A 17,889-nucleotide genomic window follows, 5' to 3' on the forward strand; every position below is an offset into this window, starting at 1 on the left:
ATGACCACCATAAAGGATTCAAGCCTCCTGGCCACAATCGTGCCAAACTTCATGTCGTCTTATTCATCTTTGTTTATTCGAATTTACAGAAGCATTTTGACTGTAATATTTACATGTATTGAATACAATCACAATTTTAACGATTAGATAATAATTATATTAAACATATATATTCACGAAGGCTTGTAGATTCGTATAAGTATTGTTGGCTTGTAGCCAACCCCTTGATTTTGATTAGTTGGATGAATAAATTTTTATTTTATTTAATGTCAGATAAATTTCCAAAAGCGAAAATAGTTGTATGACCCAAATAAAAAGGATGTAGTTGGAAGGTGACTAGGTGAGGCACGAATGGAAGTGGACCGGCATTTTATGTTGAATCAAATTTCAAAAAATGGACTGCCAAAAAAACTGCCACGATTACTAAAAAAATATAAAAAATGACTGGCACCGAAAAGGAAGAGAAAAAAAAAGCGAGGGAACCGCGTTCGCTTCCGTACCACGTGCATCTTTTTTCACGAAAATGATAAAATAAAATAAAAAGCAGAAGAGAAGGAGGGAGGAAATTAGGAAAAGGAAAGGGAGTGGGAATGCCATATTATCCACGTCTTACACATTTTGAGGCCTTGAATGTCGATGCTGATTTCCAGCATCACAAACGAGTCTTCGGTTTTGTTCCCTCTTCCCTTCCCCTCCCTTCCCTGCCTCAACTTTAACACGCAAATATTATCTCGACGAAACAAAGATACAAAAGCAATTAATATGTGTAGTCTCTGAGTTTTCATGGAGGTTTCTGCTTCTTCCCATGTCACTTCAGATTACCAAGCTCTCACGACGGCGTTGTTGCTGCTAAACAACTTTCGTTTCGCCATTTTCTTTTTATTTTGAATTTTTCTTTTGCTAATTGCTCCGTTGGGAATTTGGATTGAATTTCTGGAGCTGGAATCCATGTTTACCAATGCAACTCCCTACATCCACATCTCGGTCAGGTGCTCTGAGTTTATCTCCGCCGCTAATTAATGATTTTGCAAGCAGTATCTGCTAGCTTCGATTTCTCGCAGCCACCGCCTCGTCCTCCTCACTGCCCATGTGGAAATTTCGCCCACCTAAGTAAAACCCACTTCTTCTCCCTCCCTTGGTCTAAAAGAAGAAGAAAGCAGCTGCTTATCGCCAATTTTCCTCGAAAAAGCGTGAGAAGGAAATGGGGTTTTAGTTGCTGTGCGGTTTCGCCCGATGCTCCGGGGTCCTCCATGAACATAGAGCTTACGAATTCAGCGAGACGTGGTGCAAAAAACTTGGTGATAAAGCGTTTCTCCAGTGAATTGGAAGCTGGTGAATTTTCCGAAGAGTCGCCGGTTCAAATGGGGAACAATTTCACCAGCTTTCAGGAGGACCCTTTTGTGGATAAGCTCAGAACTCAGCTGGGAGTGATACATCCCCTTCCATCGCCTCGAATAAACCGAAACATTGCTGGGTTGTTTGTGTTCTTCTTCTTTGTGGGCGTTGCGTTTGATAAATTGTGGACTTCAAGCAAGAAGAGCAAGCTGGGGAGTGACAATGGCCGCCGCGAGGCATGGCCGCAAGTGCCCACGAGCTTTTCGCTGTTTCTGGAGAAGGATTTGCAGAGGAAGGAGTCGGTGGAGTGGGTGAACATGGTGTTGGGGAAGCTGTGGAAGGTTTATCGAGCCGGCCTTGAGAATTGGCTCACTGGGTTGCTGCAGCCGGTCATTGATGATTTGAAGAAGCCTGACTATGTTGAGAGAGTTGAAATCAAGCAGTTTTCTTTGGGGGACGAGCCGTTGTCTGTTAGGAATGTCGAGCGGAGGACGTCCCGCCGCGTTAATGATCTGCAGTGAGTTGAAGTTTTCAATTCAACTATGCTTGTGTTTTGTTTGATTGGATTGCTTATTTTCTGTATTTCAGTGTTCATGATAGACTGATTGTTTTCGTGGAAATCGAATGACGAACTCAATAGAATATGAATATCCTGCTTTGTAAGTTGGCATTGGATGCTACGAAATGATATAAATAATAAGTTTTAGTGGATGAGTTCGATCAAAGCAAACGTTGAGATAATTGACCTGACATCCGTACCATTTTTTCGTTAGGCTGCATCTTTATGAAGCTGATTTGCATGTTTTTTGTCGAAATACTTGGTGATCTGGGAGCCTATTTTTTCCGCGCTAACTCGATATTCCAGTACACTGATTCTATATCCCTTTATTTCATTTAGGTACCAAATAGGTCTACGTTATACAGGCGGTGCTCGTATGCTGTTAATGCTTTCACTAAAATTTAGCATTATTCCCATTTACGTGCCAGTTGGTGTTCGAGATTTTGATATTGATGGGGAACTTTGGGTCAAGTTACGGCTAATACCTACATCGCCTTGGGTGGGAGCCGTTCAATGGGCTTTTGTTTCACTTCCCAAGATCAAATTTGAGTTGTCGCCGTTCCGCCTGTTCAATTTGATGGGTATGTCATACATTCATAACCATGTTTTTATTTACTAAGGTACTATATCACTATGTTTGGCAGATAAGATAGATTGTTTTATCGAATGTTAATTGCATTTGTTAAGGCTAAATCGTTTTATGTTGAAGATACTGATAATTATCTTCTTCTCTCTTCATCTTTGCATGGATCGGGCAAATTCAGCAATTCCTGTTCTCTCAATGTAAGTGAATCTCATCATTTTCAGCTGTTATATTTTGTCTATGCAAAAGTTAATGGTCTAGGTGTACACTCTGGATTTGTATGCTTGTTTGTTTGTTTCACCTTTTGACTTGAATCCCTAAATGCATTTTTTAGGTTTTTGACCAAACTTCTCACCGAGGATTTACCTAGATTATTTGTACGCCCAAAAAAGATTGTCTTGGATTTCCAGAAAGGAAAAGCAGTTGGCCCTGTCGGAATTGATTTCAAGTCAGGGGACATACAAGAAGGAAACAAGGATTTTGTTGGAGAATTATCAGTGACCCTTGTAGATGCTCGGAAGCTTTCCTATGTTTTCTATGGTAATGAATGTCTTCTAATGCGAAATGATTTCATTTGATTTGATTCCTTATTTTAGTTACTATAGTGATGCACATATTTTTTAAGCTGCCATTGACTTGTGATAAAATGAATATCATAATTTTCACTTCTCCTTTTTTTTAGAGGTTCAATAACCTGTTGATCTAATTTTTCAGGCAAAACAGATCCCTATGTTACACTAAGCCTGGGAGACCAAATTATACGCAGTAAAAAAAACAGTCAAACTACTGTTATTGGACCTCCTGGTGAGCCGATCTGGAATCAGGTGAACCTTCTTCTAGTGATGCTTCATCTACTATATTGTAAAAATTCGTATACGTAATTTGTAATCATGTGTTTGTATGTGCTGGCAGGATTTTGATATACTTGTGGCGAACCCTAAAAAACAAAAATTATACATCGAAGTCAAGGATTCTCTTGGATTCACAGACTTAACTATTGGTACAGGAGAGGTAAAAGATCTAATCCTTTCAAATACTGAACTTGTTTTCATGATTGGCATGGCCGTAGCATACATGTTTGGGATGCATGCATGTAATGTTGTTTGTGTTTTCAGAACCAATACTTGTTTAAAAACATAAAGCAATTTTGAGGTAGCGGGTTATATCAAGAACGAGATATGGCTGCATTCTTTTATTCTTCTCATCTAAAGTTCTAAGGAACGCAAAAATGCTCCTTTTTCCCCTCTCCATACAAATTTAGAATTAGATAAGGGATAAAAAATGATGAAGATGGATTTGACAAAAATATACCAAAAGTTTATTCCCACCTAATTGCGCATGATATAGCAACTAATGGTTGAATTCACTGCCTTCAAGGGCAAATTGGCCCATCAATACTTCTTTGAGTTCTTCCGGATTTTCAAAAGTAAATAGTTTTCCATTAATACTTCGTTCGTTTCTAGGTTGATCTGGGATCTCTCCAAGACACTGTACCAACGGACAGGATTGTGGTACTGCAAGGAGGTTGGGGCCTGTTTAAAACGAAATCTGCTGGTGAAATACTACTTCGATTGACATATAAGGCATATGTTGAGGATGAAGAGGATGACAAAATTCAGGTGGCTTCTATGGATACTGACGCTTCAGATTCAGATGATGAGTTGTCTGATTCTGTGAAGGATAAACTTGAGCCTGGAAATGAAGCAGACAAAGAGTCCTTCATGGACGTTCTAGCAGCTTTAATTGTGAGTGAAGAATTTCAAGGGATAGTGGCATCCGAAACAGGAAACGCCAAACTTGGGGATGATATCTCAATTGCAGGGTCAAAATTTTCAAAATTGCGGCGTGGACTTGATACTGAATCTGTGCCTTCAAATTCCAATAATAATTCGGAAGGCTCTCAAGGTATTTAATCTTTGTGTTACCTCTTACATCATTATGTAAGTTAGCAATTTACTGTCGATTTTGACTGGTGTTATCTCCTCATCCACCAAAAAGATTAATAACAAACTTCTGAATTGCAGGAGTATCCGTGGAAACCACCTTACTTTGGCTTTCTTTAGTTGCTGGCATGTCAGTGCTAATTGCAGTCAACATTGGTGGCTCAAACATTTTCAATCCTTGAGGCGTAAGGGAGCTTGGGAACTAAATCTCAAAACTAGCTTTAATCAAGTAATACAGGAAATCCGTCTTCATCGGTTCCATATTACGTCTGGGATGGATTATAGCTCATTATCCAGCTTACTGTTCCGGTGTATCCCATCCCTTGAGTAGTTTGGATTTCTCAAAGAACTACCCTTGTCCATGGCAGGGTGGATAACACTCTGGTAACTTAAAGGTGGACGGACTCACAGACTGAATTCATTTCCAACGTCCACTCCACACGTTGTATATTTGTGATCATTGCAGAGGAAATTCTATCGGCGGCATTTTTGGTTTTTCTTTGCAGTAGGCGTCCATAGCTAGTGTTATATTTACCAGGTATCTTCTCCTTACTAACTGTTCATATAGCATTTCTTCTTTCTCTTCAGAACCAGGTAGCCTTTAAAGGTTCTGTAATTTAGAATTGGGGACTGAAAACAACTAATGATTTACTCATTGATGCTAGAAATGTATTAAGGGCCGAAAGCTCAAAGATGAAATAATGGAAATGGATTCACATTTCAGGCTTTTACTTTGTGTTTTAGTTTCTGGGTACATCTCAGTGTTGAAATAATTATTTACATGGGCCATCTTCGTTATTCGAAATGGCATTAGAGGAGCGATTTTTGCGCATTTTAAGTGTGTAAAAGGCGAAAAAGAGTGTGCAACGTTATTTGTCATTGCTTTAATAGTTTTTATAATGCAGGATGTGTATTTTGAAATGAAAAATTCTGTACTGTATGAAAGATGATTAAGAGGCAGAAGATCTAATAAATTTGGAAAATACTATGAAAATCGTTTTTTAGTGTATCAAATTGTAGCACATTTTTAAGAAAGATGGAACTTCCAACTAAGTGTTTTTAAAATAGCTGAAAGTGTTTTTAATGAAAATGCTTTTGAAACCAATTTTTAGTAAAAATGTAAGTAAATTCTGAAGAAAAAAAAACACTTTAATGCTACATGCAAGAAACACATAATTATGCTTCTTGCAAGAAACATTTTAAGTGTTTTTAGAACTTAAAAACATTTTTTCTAAAAGCAGTTTCAAACATGCCCTTATTTGTATTGGTGGTTCTAGTTCTATTATAAATGTATTATAATTTGATATGATCTCTTATCATTACTCGATAAGTTTTGCTTGCAAAAATATTGAGTGTGACTTCAACGATACAAGTGTTTTAGCTGTGTAGATATTTTATTTTCAATCTCATTAATTTATATTATTCATTCATTGCTACGTAATAATGAAGAATTTTCCGAATATAATACAAAAAAAAGATTTGTTGCATGTAAAAGGGAATTACGTCTCACGTGTGTGCATCATTTGATCCAAAGGCATGTAAAACGAATAATAAATAGGAGCACGATCCAAACAAAAAGAAAAAGATATCGTCTACATTTTAACGTATCTATTGTACAAGGCCAAAGGATCATGGTCATCACGATCCACAGATCGCCATGTTTCCCTATAAAAAGTGTCCGTTATTTTTAAATCTCAAAAAACAATTCTTTTAAGAGAATTTTAACGAAAAGTTTCTGGTACTGTTCGTTTTAACGAAAAATCATATTTTCAAATTGTAGAGATTTTAGGAATTCTTACATCCTAGTCGTTTATTATACATCGTACGGTCAAAAATTATTTTGAATTATTTTATTTAAAATTAAACACAAATAGTTTCTAACGAAAATTAACCACATGATGTATGACAAACTGCTATAATATGAGGATCCCTAAGATATTCAGAAAGGAAATTCAGAGAGGATCCTCATTCGTAAAATCTGTCCATCTTTTTTCCCTAAAAAATTGTTCTTTGCTTACTGTTACTATTAACACTCTCCGAGAACAAATAAATAGCCAAGCCATATAAAAATGTGTTATACAATTTGTATTTTTATTGTGTTTTATAAATTTTAAGTGCATAATAAAATTTCTAAAATGTTGGGTCGCACTAGTAATAGCATTTGTCAGGTATTTAAAATGTGAACTACATGTTTTTATGTTCATTCATTTTAGGGTAAATTACACTTTCATACCTTAAGTTTGAGGTTTATTTCAATTCCTTACAACATCTTCAAAACATTTCACTTTCATACTTTAAGTACTATTTTATTTCAAAATAATACCTCCGTTACATTTTCCATCCATTGATCTGTTAACTACTGACGTGACTGCCACATATATGCTACGTGGCTGCCAAATGTCTGCCACATGGCAAATAAAATATATATATATATATATATATTTTTTTTTAACTTGAATTTTCTATAAAAAAAAATTGAAAAAAAAAAGGGTAAATTACACTTTCATGCCTCATGTTTGTGATCTATTTCAATTCCTTACAACATCTTTAAAACATTTCACTTTCATACCTTAAGTACTATTTTATTTCAAAATAATATCTCCTTTACATTTTTCATCCATTGATCTGTTAAATACTAACATGATTGTCACATATATGCCACGTAGCTGCCAAATATCTGCCACATGGCAAATAAATTATTTTTTTAATTTTTTTTAAACATGAATTTTCTAAAAAAAAAAAAAAATTGAAACTAGTGCCTTACCCCGGCCGCCCCCCCCCCCCCAGCGACCCTAACCCAAAACCCAAAAACCTGCAACAAGAAGAAGAAGAAGAAGAAGAAGAGGGAGGAAAAAGAAAAAAAAAAAGCTCTAGTTCGTCCCACCCGAGCCACCCCTTTCTTCCATCCCTCATCACCCCTCCTAAAATCCCCCATCACCCACAAAAATTGCACCCGAGATTAGGTGGATCTACCACAAAACCAATCCGAAAATCATCTCAAACTCAAAGTATTTTCAAAACCCACCCATACTGAAAATCACGAAATCCTGACCCGAGGGGGACGGGGAAGGGAAGAAGGTCACGTGGCGTTGAGGGGGAGGGAGGTGGGTCGCCGGGGGGAACTAGGTTTGGGGTTTTGTTTTTTTTTTCTCCCTTCTTCTTTTTCATGTAAAAAATTATTTTATTTGTCACGTGACATACATTTGGCAGCCACGTCGATATTTAAAAGATCAATAGATGGAAAATGTAATAGATGTATTGTTTTGAAATAAAATAGTACTTAAGATATGAAAGTAAAATGGTTTGAAGATGTTGTAAGGAATTGAAATAGACCCAAATCTGAGGTATGAAAGTGTAAATTATTTTTTTGAGAAGATTCAGGTTAAAAAAAAAAAATATTTTATTTGCCACGTGGCAAACATTTGGCAACCACGTGTCATATATGTGGCAGCCACGTCAGCATTTAACAGATCAATGGATGTAAAATGTAACGGATGTATTATTTTGAAATAAAATAATACTTAAGGTATGAAATTTAAATGTTTTGAAAATATTGTAAAGAATTGAAATAAATCCCAAACCTAAGGTATGAAAATGTAATTTACCCTTCATTTTATCATGCGGTTAGAAGTGGAAGTGTGAAATTCGTTTGAAAATTAGAAAGAAAAAAATAATATTTAAAGAGAGAGGGGCATGGCACGGCATGGGGGAGGGGCATGGCACGGCATGGGGGACTGGCACATGGTTGGTGGGCTCGAGTCCAAAACGTGACAGCCAGTGAATCTTAATGGCTTAGTTGGTGGAGATTTCCAGCTGAGATCATCTTCAACAATACTAATTAAAGTTTTGTTATCGTAAGTAGTTAAATGATCTAAATGTTAATTTATAGCTCGTTAAAAAATACATTTAAAATAGAGTAATATTAGATAGATTAAATTTAAAAATTAAATGATATGTTATTAATAATAAATAAGTACGTTAATTAATATATATATATATTTTTTTTAAGTACGTCGATATTTTTACATTAAGGTGAGGGGGAGTTCTGTGAAACAACACAATGGGCAACCTAATTTGATATAGAATTCGCCATCCACGAGATTCAAACCCAAAACCTCTCACTTCCAAGTGAAGAGGAATACCATCAGACCGTAATACTGGGTGTAATCAATATTTAAGTAAATACAATCATCAACTTTCATATCATGTTGTTTAGAGATCCTTAGCATTATCTTTTAAAATAATTGAAACCAGTTTTTGTAGAAATATTTGTAGAAGTAATTCTTAATAAAAATGCAAATGTGTTTTAGAATTAACGTAATTTTTTAATAATATTAGTTATTTTAAATTAAAATATTTTAATATTTCCTAAACTTAACAACTATATTTCTTTTTCTTCTGTTGAAGCGCACAGTATAGTTTTATAGTTTTTAGTGTTTAGCAATAAAATTAACTTTCTCTCCTTCTATCTAAGTTGAGCAATTAGTATTACTGTTTACAAATTAAAAAAATTAGTCATTTAACTAGTTTAATGAAGCTTAATTTGTTTTATAAATAATAAAAAAATCTCATTTAACTAAGTTGTTCAAGGATTGGCTTCTCTGTCCTCCCACTTACCATACACTCTTATCCTCTTTTATCTATGCGATCATGATTAAACAACGTTAACATTTTATATTACTATTAATTTTTATCTTATTATCTTTATAAAAAAAAATTAATATAAAATATTGACGTAATTTAACCGTTATCGCACAAATAAAAGAGAATATAGTGTAAGGGAAGTATGAGTACAGAGAAGCCGGGTCCGTTGTTCAATGCCTCGGGGAACATGGGGCTTGACTGGATATGTCTCGGGCTGTTCAATATTTTGTCTTCTTGCCTTTACTTTCTTTACATTTTTATAAACTTTTATTGTTTCAGCAAATAATTTTAAAAATAAATAAATTCATTGGGCCCCACACACACAGTGTCGCTCTGTCACTCGCTCTGGTGCTTCGGGACTCTGCCATTAAAAATGGGTTCCTCTACGGTTCCGACATTGCAAGTAGTTCGGCACCTTCAGGTACTCTCTCTCTCTCTCTCTCGTGTTTTGATTAGTGCTAGATTTTAGCCGCTTGGTTACAGTTTGAATTTTGCGACTTTTTGTTTAAAGTTGGTTTCTTTTTATGTTTGGGGGTTGCCTGTGGGGTGTGTTTTTGTGCTGAGATCTGTTTGTTTCCTGAGAAAACGAGAGAAAATGGAGCTTTGACAATGTGGTTTGAGTCTTTCTGTAGTCTCCATTGGAGGTCGTTGGAATTTGTTGAGTGTAATGAGGTCACAGCATCTCCGGTTTAAAACCTCACCCCCTCGTCCCCTTACTCTAGTTTAGAGTAGTAATATCGCTTGTAATAAAAAAATTATTTGTAAAGAGAAGTAGATCTTGATATTCAAATTAAAGGCCTTGCAGGGACGGTATAGTGACATTCCTCTTCACTTATAGGTGTGAGGTCTCGCATTAACTAATGGATCTCATAGAAATCGGATAGTGTTCTCGTTTTTGTTTTGAAACTGATTTCACTATCTCTAATTATTATTTAATATTTAGGTTTGGCAAATCAATTTTCTTGTCAAGCATGTGATAAACATAAACTGCACTTGAATGCGTGGTTACACCGCTGTTATTTGTCCGATCTGATGCACATTGTATCTGAAGTTCTTTTTTTTTTTTTTTTTATGTATGTTTACAGCAACTAATAATCATTGAGGTTGTAAACTTGTAACAGTCATTTAGAAAAAGAAAAGCCTTCAGATGATACGAAAGAAGAGCTTTTCTTTTCAGCTTTGTTGGACTGTAATTCTTGTTTGCGTGTTAATTAATAGGAAAGTTTTATACAGAAGTACTTCTGACCTTTCGTTAAAGTAAAATGCCTGTCGAGTTTTCCAACTCTAGTAACTTCTAAATCTGACAACTCATCATATGCAAATTGTGCTAATTTTTATGTGGAAACAAAATCTGTTCTGGAACATGTCCTTATCAGTTGTTTACTTGTCACACTCGATTTTCCAACTATAGCTATAGTAATCTGTAAAAGGAAAGTTTGTATGCCTGGTAAAATTCTGAAGAAATCGAGAATTATAAATTTGTAACGCATACTACTTGCGGATCAATCAAATTTTGGTACTAATCCTAGCTTAATTGTATTCCTGTTTGGTAGAAGATGGACAAGATCTTTGTTGTATCCATGTATTGGTTATAGTTGATTTGTCACGACTCACTTCTCTTTCTCCTTCATCTGTTGGTTTATATGGTTTTGTGGCTTTCATTGACGTCACCATGTCACGTTACTAGAATTTTGGGTTTGCTGCAATCGGCGTGAGGGTAATCTGTTTATAATGTATGTAACAGATAGTGCAATGTATAAACAATGCCTAATCCCATGTAATATGGTATAAAAGTATATACTATCTTATCCCCATTGTGCTAACTAGCAATTATATTTTTCATACAACAGAACAGGGTTCTGCTTTCAAGATGTCGGATCTTGGAACCCCACTGCGTCCAAAGAGGAAGACGGCCTTGGTGGACTTTCTTGTTCAATTCCGATGGATTGTTGTTATCTTTGTTGTTCTCCCCATCTCCTTCACTTTGTACTTTCTCACGTACCTCGGGGATGTAAGATCTGAGATGAAATCCTACAAGAGGCGTCAAAAGGAACATGATGAAAACGTTCAGAAGGTTGTAAAACGACTCAAAGACAGGAACCCATCAAAGGATGGGCTTGTTTGCACAGCACGAAAACCGTGGATAGCTGTTGGAATGAGGAATGTTGACTACAAGAGGGCTCGTCACTTTGAGGTTGATTTGTCTGCATTCAGAAATGTCCTTGAAATTGATCAAGAGAGAATGATTGCGAAAGTTGAGCCCTTAGTCAACATGGGGCAGATAACCAGGGTAACGGTTCCATTGAATCTTGCCCTTGCCGTGGTTGCTGAGTTTGATGATCTTACTGTTGGTGGTCTCATTAATGGCTATGGAATTGAAGGAAGCTCTCACATCTATGGACTGTTCTCTGATACTGTTGTGGCCTATGAGATTGTTCTTGCAGATGGCCGAGTTGTCAGAGCCACCAGGGATAATGAGTACTCTGATCTTTTCTATGCTATTCCATGGTCTCAGGGAACATTGGGGCTTCTTGTATCTGCTGAGATCAAGCTCATACCTATCAAGGAATACATGAGGCTGACATACAAACCCGTGGTAGGAAATCTGAAAGAGATTGCACAGGCATACAGCGATTCTTTTGCCCCGAGAGATGGAGATCAGGACAACCCCGAAAAGGTTCCAGACTTTGTTGAAACCATGATTTATACTCCAACAGAAGCTGTGTGCATGACGGGGAGGTATGCTTCAAAAGAAGAAGCGAAGAAGAAGGGCAGTGTTATTAACGAAGTTGGGTGGTGGTTTAAACCCTGGTTCTACCAGCATGCTGAGAAAGCACTAAAGAAAGGGGAGTTTGTAGAATACATCCCGACAAGGGACTATTACCACAGGCACACCCGGAGTATTTATTGGGAGGGAAAGCTTATCCTTCCATTTGCTGATCAGTGGTGGTTCAGATTTTTGTTGGGCTGGATGATGCCACCCAAGATTTCCCTGCTCAAGGCTACTCAAGGTGAAGCCATTAGAAACTATTACCACGACAATCACGTCATTCAAGACATGCTCGTTCCTCTTTTCAAGGTCGGGGATGCTTTGGAATGGGTTCACCATGAGATGGAGGTAAACATGTCTTTTTTACATTGAACTTGAATGTCCATTTTGAATTTAATCATGTTCCATAATCCATCTTGTGAATCCTGTTTTGTTGATTGTATAGGTTTACCCAATCTGGCTCTGCCCTCACAGAATGTATAAGAATCCCATCAAGACAATGATATACACCGAACCAGGCTTTGAGCAACACCGTAGACAGGGAGACACGCATTACTCTCAGATGTACACCGATGTTGGTGTCTACTATGCACCGGGCCCGGTATTGAGGGGTGAGGTTTTTGATGGTTCAGAAGCAGTTCGCCGGATGGAGAATTGGCTGATTGAGAACCACGGGTTCCAGCCTCAGTATGCTGTATCTGAGCTGAACGAGAAGAACTTCTGGAGGATGTTTGATGCGGGGCATTACGAGAACTGCAGGAGGAAGTATGGTGCTGTGGGAACTTTCATGAGTGTGTACTACAAGTCCAAGAAGGGAAGGAAGACCGAGAAAGAGGTGCAGGAAGCGGAGCAAGCCATCCTTGAGACTCCTATTGCCGAGGTTGATGAGCCAGTGGACTACTGATTTTGATTTTCTAGTTGCGGATTCTGTTAGGATTTCTTGCTTTCCTTCCTCCCTTGATTTGTGTCGTCGTATGGATAACGAGACTTTGGATGTTTTTAATGACTTGAGACGCACGTTAAGTTTATGACATCGTGTCTTCTTTTCATTCCAAGTTTTATGGTACGAAGTGCTGACTCAATTAATTTTTAAGCACAAGAAACTCAACTGGTTTTGCAGATTTTTTTGCCCAAACCTGGCTTTGCACTTGGATTAACGAACCATAAACAAATCCAGAAGCACGAGAAATCATTTCTGCACTCTTTTTTTCGTTCATCACATATTTTTTAATTTCGGTTTTTAGCTCTTTTTTATTTTATTTAATTTAAAGACCAAAAATCTACGATTGTGCATAAAAAGAAAAGAAATGCCTACACATTATTGACTTTGAAATACATAGCTATCTATTCCAGTTCAGTTTTCCTTTATTTTTGAGAAAAAAATATATTAGAGGACCAGATTTAATATTTCTTTCTATGTAGGTTTTTTAACTTTCGATACAACAACGAAATTTCACGCACCGAATACATTGCCAATCATATATTTTTATTTTTTTAAACAAATAATATTATTTACATTAAAAAAACGTTAATTATACATAAAATAAGAAAAATGCCCTAGACAATAAATAAATAAGAAAAAGCCGTAATTTTCCATAGAGTTGCAAACGCTTGTCAACGATCCAGAAGGCCCACGCGCGGCCAAGTATGCCCGGCTCACGAATCCCACGAATTGGTTTACATGTCATACTCCATCGTCCACGCATTCCTTTTAAATACTTCCCACGCAGCGTACCAAATTTACCAAATCGCTGAACGCAAGAGAGAAAAAGGTCGTCGGCAGCGCACAGATACAAGCACGAGACATTGTTGGCTGGGCTGTAGAAGAATCGATACGCTGCGGTTTTGCTTTTAGGGCTTGAAGATCTGTTCCTCCGTCGACGCCATGGTCAGTTTTCTCCGGTCTAAACCCTTTCAGTTCTGAATTCTCTTCCTTGTTCTGCAATTGCTTGCTTAGATCTTATTGCAATGCGTTCGTGTTTTCGATTTTTCATGTACTGCGAATTTTTTCCCTGCGATTCATGACCATTTGGCTACTCAGAAAACTGAAAGCGAAATTAAAAAACGAAAGAACTGAGTACTTTTAAGCTTTAGATATTAATCGACCTTTCTGACTCTTTTTTTTTTAATTTTAGTTTTTTAATTTAAGAATGAAGAACCTGACTTTATTATTTGTCATTTTATCGATTTGATTTTGTGTTTGTTTCAGCTGTTATTAGTTCTTCAGCCTCAAAATTTCAAGAACTAAGCTTTTTTTCTCAGAGTCATAGATGATTTTGTTCGTCGTATTATCATAGCAGTTGATTTGCCCACTGAAATATATTGGCTTGGTCTCTGCAGGGATCTGTGCTGGCATTTACTGATGATGGAGTTCTACCTGTTGGTCTAGTTTTTGATGCATTAAGGGAGCTCGGGACCGAAAAGTGTGAACCTCAAATTGTCACTCTGTCTACTTCGAGTAAGTTTCTTATTCTGTTTTGTGATTTGATGCAGTATTGTCTGTATTATTTTATTTACCACACGCTGTTTCTCCCACAATGCCTTTCAATATGTTTCCGTGGATTACAAAGCTGTTTTATAAACCATTGCTTGATTAAATCGCTACTTATGAACCAGATTCGTATTTGGTATTCTGATATTTCATATTGGGCAGTATTGTGTAGCATCCAATGGTCAATTGCTTAGTTTTTATGTTGGATCTACTGGTGTTCATCTCATTTTGTTTTGGTATATGACATGACAGATGAGCTGCCGGTGGCGTCTTCCGCTGTCGATATTGTGTTTACTCTTTGTAGATCGATTGAATTTCCAAATGAGCAGTTGCTAGGGGAAATCTCAAGAGTCTTGAAACCTGGTGGAACAGTCCTAATTTACAAGATATCTGATGCTTCTAAAGGGGAAACAGATAAGGTAATTACTGTTGACATGGTGACATTATAGATTTTGTTTTGGCATGAATGAGAAATCTGACTTGGGTTCTCTTGCAGACCACCTCCGTTATTGAGCGCAAGTTACTATTGTCTGGTTTTCTAGAAGCAAAAGCTTTTCAAGTGAAATCAAGTTTACCATCTGAGTTATCTTTTGGGGTAAGTTTGTGTTACTACTATTCATTGGCATAGTAAAACTATGTTCCCCAATCCTCCCCCTTGCATGTTAACTAAATAACACAAAACTTAGTTGAACTCACTTCGGCCTTAACTCCAACTGTTTGGAGTTGCTTCATGGACCATTATCAGGATCTAGTTAGGATCCTATGTGTGAAGTTTATCCTTTCACTCAATCCTGCTAGCATTATGTTCTCCATTTAATTTCTTGTAGGCGTGTCATTGAATCTCTTCAACCCACGTCATCAATCTCCCTATATATGAATTGCCCAAGTCTTTTGCACTGGTGCACTTTTTTTTTTTTTTTGTAGCACATGAGTATACCATTCAATGGGCGTGTCCATTGTTATCTCTGATTTTGTTGGTTACTCTAGCATTTCATGGTTTAACAAAAAGGAAAAGAATATCTTGGATTTTACTTGTGGATGGGATGCTTTTGATAAATTTGATAAAATTTGTAATTTGTATCCATGTTCATTTGTCACAGGATATGCTTTGCGATAGCTAACATTAGTCGTTTGAGCTTTAATTTTGTTCTCTCTTTGTAGGTCAAGGCTAAAAAGCCTTCTTGGAAGATCGGTTCATCCTTTGCCTTAAAAAAGACCACAAAAACTTTACCAAAAATTCAGATCAATGATGATTCAGATCTCATTGATGAAGATAGTTTACTAACAGAAGAGGACTTAAAGAAACCCCAGCTGCTATGTAAGACATCATGGTTCAAAATTATGCTATTTTGAATTGTCTTCATTGTTTGTCGGCCTTATGAGATTCTTTTGGGGGTCAACTGTAATTTTTGTATATCTTTTAAACAATGTGCTTGTGCAGCGAGTGATTGCGAAGTTGGAAGCACAAGGAAAGCTTGTAAAAACTGCACTTGTGGGAGAGCCGAAGAAGAGCAGAAAGTAGAGAAGTTAGGCTCCACTGTAGATTTGAGCAATTTCAAGTCGCAATGTGGCAGTGTATGTCCTCTAGTTTCTCATTCATCTGCTTTTTGATGTATTTTTATTGTTCGGTTCAGTTTTGTTTTCTTTGCTCTGAAAATTTTGATCTGCAGTGTGGACTAGGGGATGCTTTTCGATGCGCTACATGTCCTTTTAAAGGTCTTCCTCCATTCAAACCCGGCGAGAAGGTGTTTTCTTGGATTCAAAATCAATCCCTTGCTCCCTCTCTCTTGCTCTCTCTGCCTCTCGGGTTAACATTCATCTCTTTTCCAGGTATCATTGTCAGCGAATTTCCTTACAGCAGACATCTAGACTAGAACCGCCTTCTTCAAATACAACTGAATGGTATGTGGTGATGGTTTTTTTCACTCCCTAGGCTACTGCTCTTCGGATATATGAATTTTGGGTTGTAACTCTGAACCAAAACGTAAATGCTGGTTCAAAATTTGATAGTGTGTTGTGGCCTTAGTTTGGTCCATTTTGTCATTGTTGTTTTACTGTCAGATCAGACTTGTTTCTTACGTTTATGTTTGTTTCGACTTTTCAAAGCAACAGTGCTTATTACTTATTGTGTACCTGCTGCAACGCATTTGCTCATGCTTCTCGACAACTTTTCTTTCACATTTTGAATTTCCACCATTTTCGACTCAGAGGGTCCATGAGTAGACATTTTCGTCTCTCGACAGTCGGGCTATAAGAAGCCACATACACAGGCAACGTTGCAACGTTGAAGTTTATTATTCACTCTTCCACAAAAAAATTACAGTTCTCATATATTGCACAAGACTAATCTCGTATGTTTAGCTGCTAAGCTGTTGGGAGAGGAGAACAAGAAGGCCCTGAGGACCTACTAAGATCTCATTTAGGAAGCTAATCAATCCGAACCACACCACCGGCGTAACGTCCACACCGCCCAACGGCGGGATCACCTTTCTGGTTGCCATGAGAATCGGCTCCGTGGGAGCATAAGCCACCACATACGGGAACTTCCCAACCGGAAGTTTTGGGTACCAGGACATGACTATCCTTATTATGAACAGAAACGAAAACAGCGAAAAAAAAGGACCGAGAAACCCGATTGCTAGCTTTGCTGTTGCAGGGTCCAAATCTGCCACCACCAAGTTGTGCATTAGATTTGAGACGTTATGGGGCGTGCTCGGCGGACAGATGCGGAAAATGTTTGAAACTGCATCTATATCATCAAATGGCTTCAATGACAACAGAGCGGTAGGAGAAGCGGCTCCGAGTTGGACCAAACAGAAGGAACATTGTGCAATTACGAGTCCTTGCCTTGGCTGCCTTTTACTCGTTGTCTTGAAGCTTTCCTGACAAGATGGAAAAGAGTTTGTTGAAATCATATGAATAGAGTTTGAACATGGCCGATATTAGAGGGGAAGCGATTTCTGCACACCCTTGTTTTTCTTCTCCAGCACACTCATGTTGCCTTTGAATTAAATTTGCAACAAACATGAGCGTGCATGAAGAGAAAACGGGTGTGCGGAAGGTATTCGCTGCAAGAAAGTTGGCCAAGTTCAAATTTGCAATGGAAAAACACAACTGGGGTACTCACAATAGGATTGAGATTTCCAAGCTTGGATATCCTTCTCGTGGAGGGCCATCCTACAACAAATTGGAAATCAAGAACACAAAACAATGAAATCTTACAGGAAGCTACTCCGAAACAGGAAGAACAAAAACCAGTTTTAATTGGTACCTTTAATCTGGACGTGGTTGAGAAGATAAGAACAGGTAGCCATCGGAGAGATGAACGGAGAGGGAGAGAGGAAGAGGAGGAGAGGAGGAGGTATTGAAATGTTATCCTTTAAACGAGAGGTGGGGAAGTCCACTTTTAAACAGGTGACCGGCAACGGCTATTGTAGGTTTCACACTGATAACTGATTACATTTCCAACAACACATACATAAATTCTATATTTTTGTAATCTACATCTAATCTAACAGTAAATAAAACTAGCACATGGCCACACACAAAGTGTGTGAGAAAATT

At 37.4% G+C, this 17,889-nt stretch overlaps 4 protein-coding genes across 5 annotated transcripts; 3 read left to right on the forward strand and 1 right to left on the reverse strand.

Annotated features, from left to right (window-relative positions):
- Positions 1 to 554: 554 nt before the first annotated feature.
- LOC137737319 (uncharacterized) lies at positions 555 to 5,151 on the forward strand. Its single transcript, XM_068476762.2, has 8 exons — positions 555 to 1,852; positions 2,234 to 2,475; positions 2,659 to 2,677; positions 2,812 to 3,017; positions 3,192 to 3,301; positions 3,390 to 3,488; positions 3,941 to 4,382; positions 4,502 to 5,151. The coding sequence occupies exons 1-8, from the start codon at positions 1,020 to 1,022 to the stop codon at positions 4,600 to 4,602; spliced, it is 2,052 nt and encodes a 683-aa protein (XP_068332863.2). The 5' UTR covers positions 555 to 1,019; the 3' UTR covers positions 4,603 to 5,151.
- A 4,088-nt stretch (positions 5,152 to 9,239) lies between these two features.
- Positions 9,240 to 12,883, forward strand: LOC137737504 (delta(24)-sterol reductase). 2 transcript variants are annotated; one of them, XM_068477008.2, is made up of 3 exons: positions 9,240 to 9,485; positions 10,915 to 12,182; positions 12,280 to 12,883. In XM_068477008.2, the coding sequence occupies exons 1-3, from the start codon at positions 9,269 to 9,271 to the stop codon at positions 12,736 to 12,738; spliced, it is 1,944 nt and encodes a 647-aa protein (XP_068333109.2). In that variant the 5' UTR covers positions 9,240 to 9,268; the 3' UTR covers positions 12,739 to 12,883. The 2 variants fall into 2 exon arrangements, with proteins under 2 accessions (XP_068333109.2, XP_088539358.1); XM_088683232.1 differs by lacking the exon at positions 9,240 to 9,485 and adding an exon at positions 9,499 to 9,902.
- A 637-nt stretch (positions 12,884 to 13,520) lies between these two features.
- LOC137737654 (anamorsin homolog) lies at positions 13,521 to 16,479 on the forward strand. Its single transcript, XM_068477196.2, has 8 exons — positions 13,521 to 13,722; positions 14,175 to 14,292; positions 14,578 to 14,744; positions 14,822 to 14,920; positions 15,487 to 15,643; positions 15,767 to 15,900; positions 15,996 to 16,070; positions 16,156 to 16,479. Exons 1-8 carry the CDS (start codon positions 13,720 to 13,722, stop codon positions 16,192 to 16,194), a joined length of 792 nt encoding a protein of 263 aa, XP_068333297.2. The 5' UTR covers positions 13,521 to 13,719; the 3' UTR covers positions 16,195 to 16,479.
- A 109-nt stretch (positions 16,480 to 16,588) lies between these two features.
- LOC137737656 (protein COFACTOR ASSEMBLY OF COMPLEX C SUBUNIT B CCB3, chloroplastic) lies at positions 16,589 to 17,753 on the reverse strand. The gene is made up of 3 exons (XM_068477197.2): positions 17,597 to 17,753; positions 17,453 to 17,502; positions 16,589 to 17,207 (listed from the first exon to the last, which is right to left on the reverse strand). The coding sequence occupies exons 1-3, from the start codon at positions 17,637 to 17,639 to the stop codon at positions 16,683 to 16,685; spliced, it is 618 nt and encodes a 205-aa protein (XP_068333298.2). The 5' UTR covers positions 17,640 to 17,753; the 3' UTR covers positions 16,589 to 16,682.
- Positions 17,754 to 17,889: the final 136 nt, after the last annotated feature.

This window comes from Pyrus communis, chromosome 13 (assembly GCF_041283825.1).
Source record: "Pyrus communis isolate YQ-2024b chromosome 13, ASM4128382v1, whole genome shotgun sequence".
NCBI lineage: Eukaryota > Viridiplantae > Streptophyta > Magnoliopsida > Rosales > Rosaceae > Pyrus > Pyrus communis.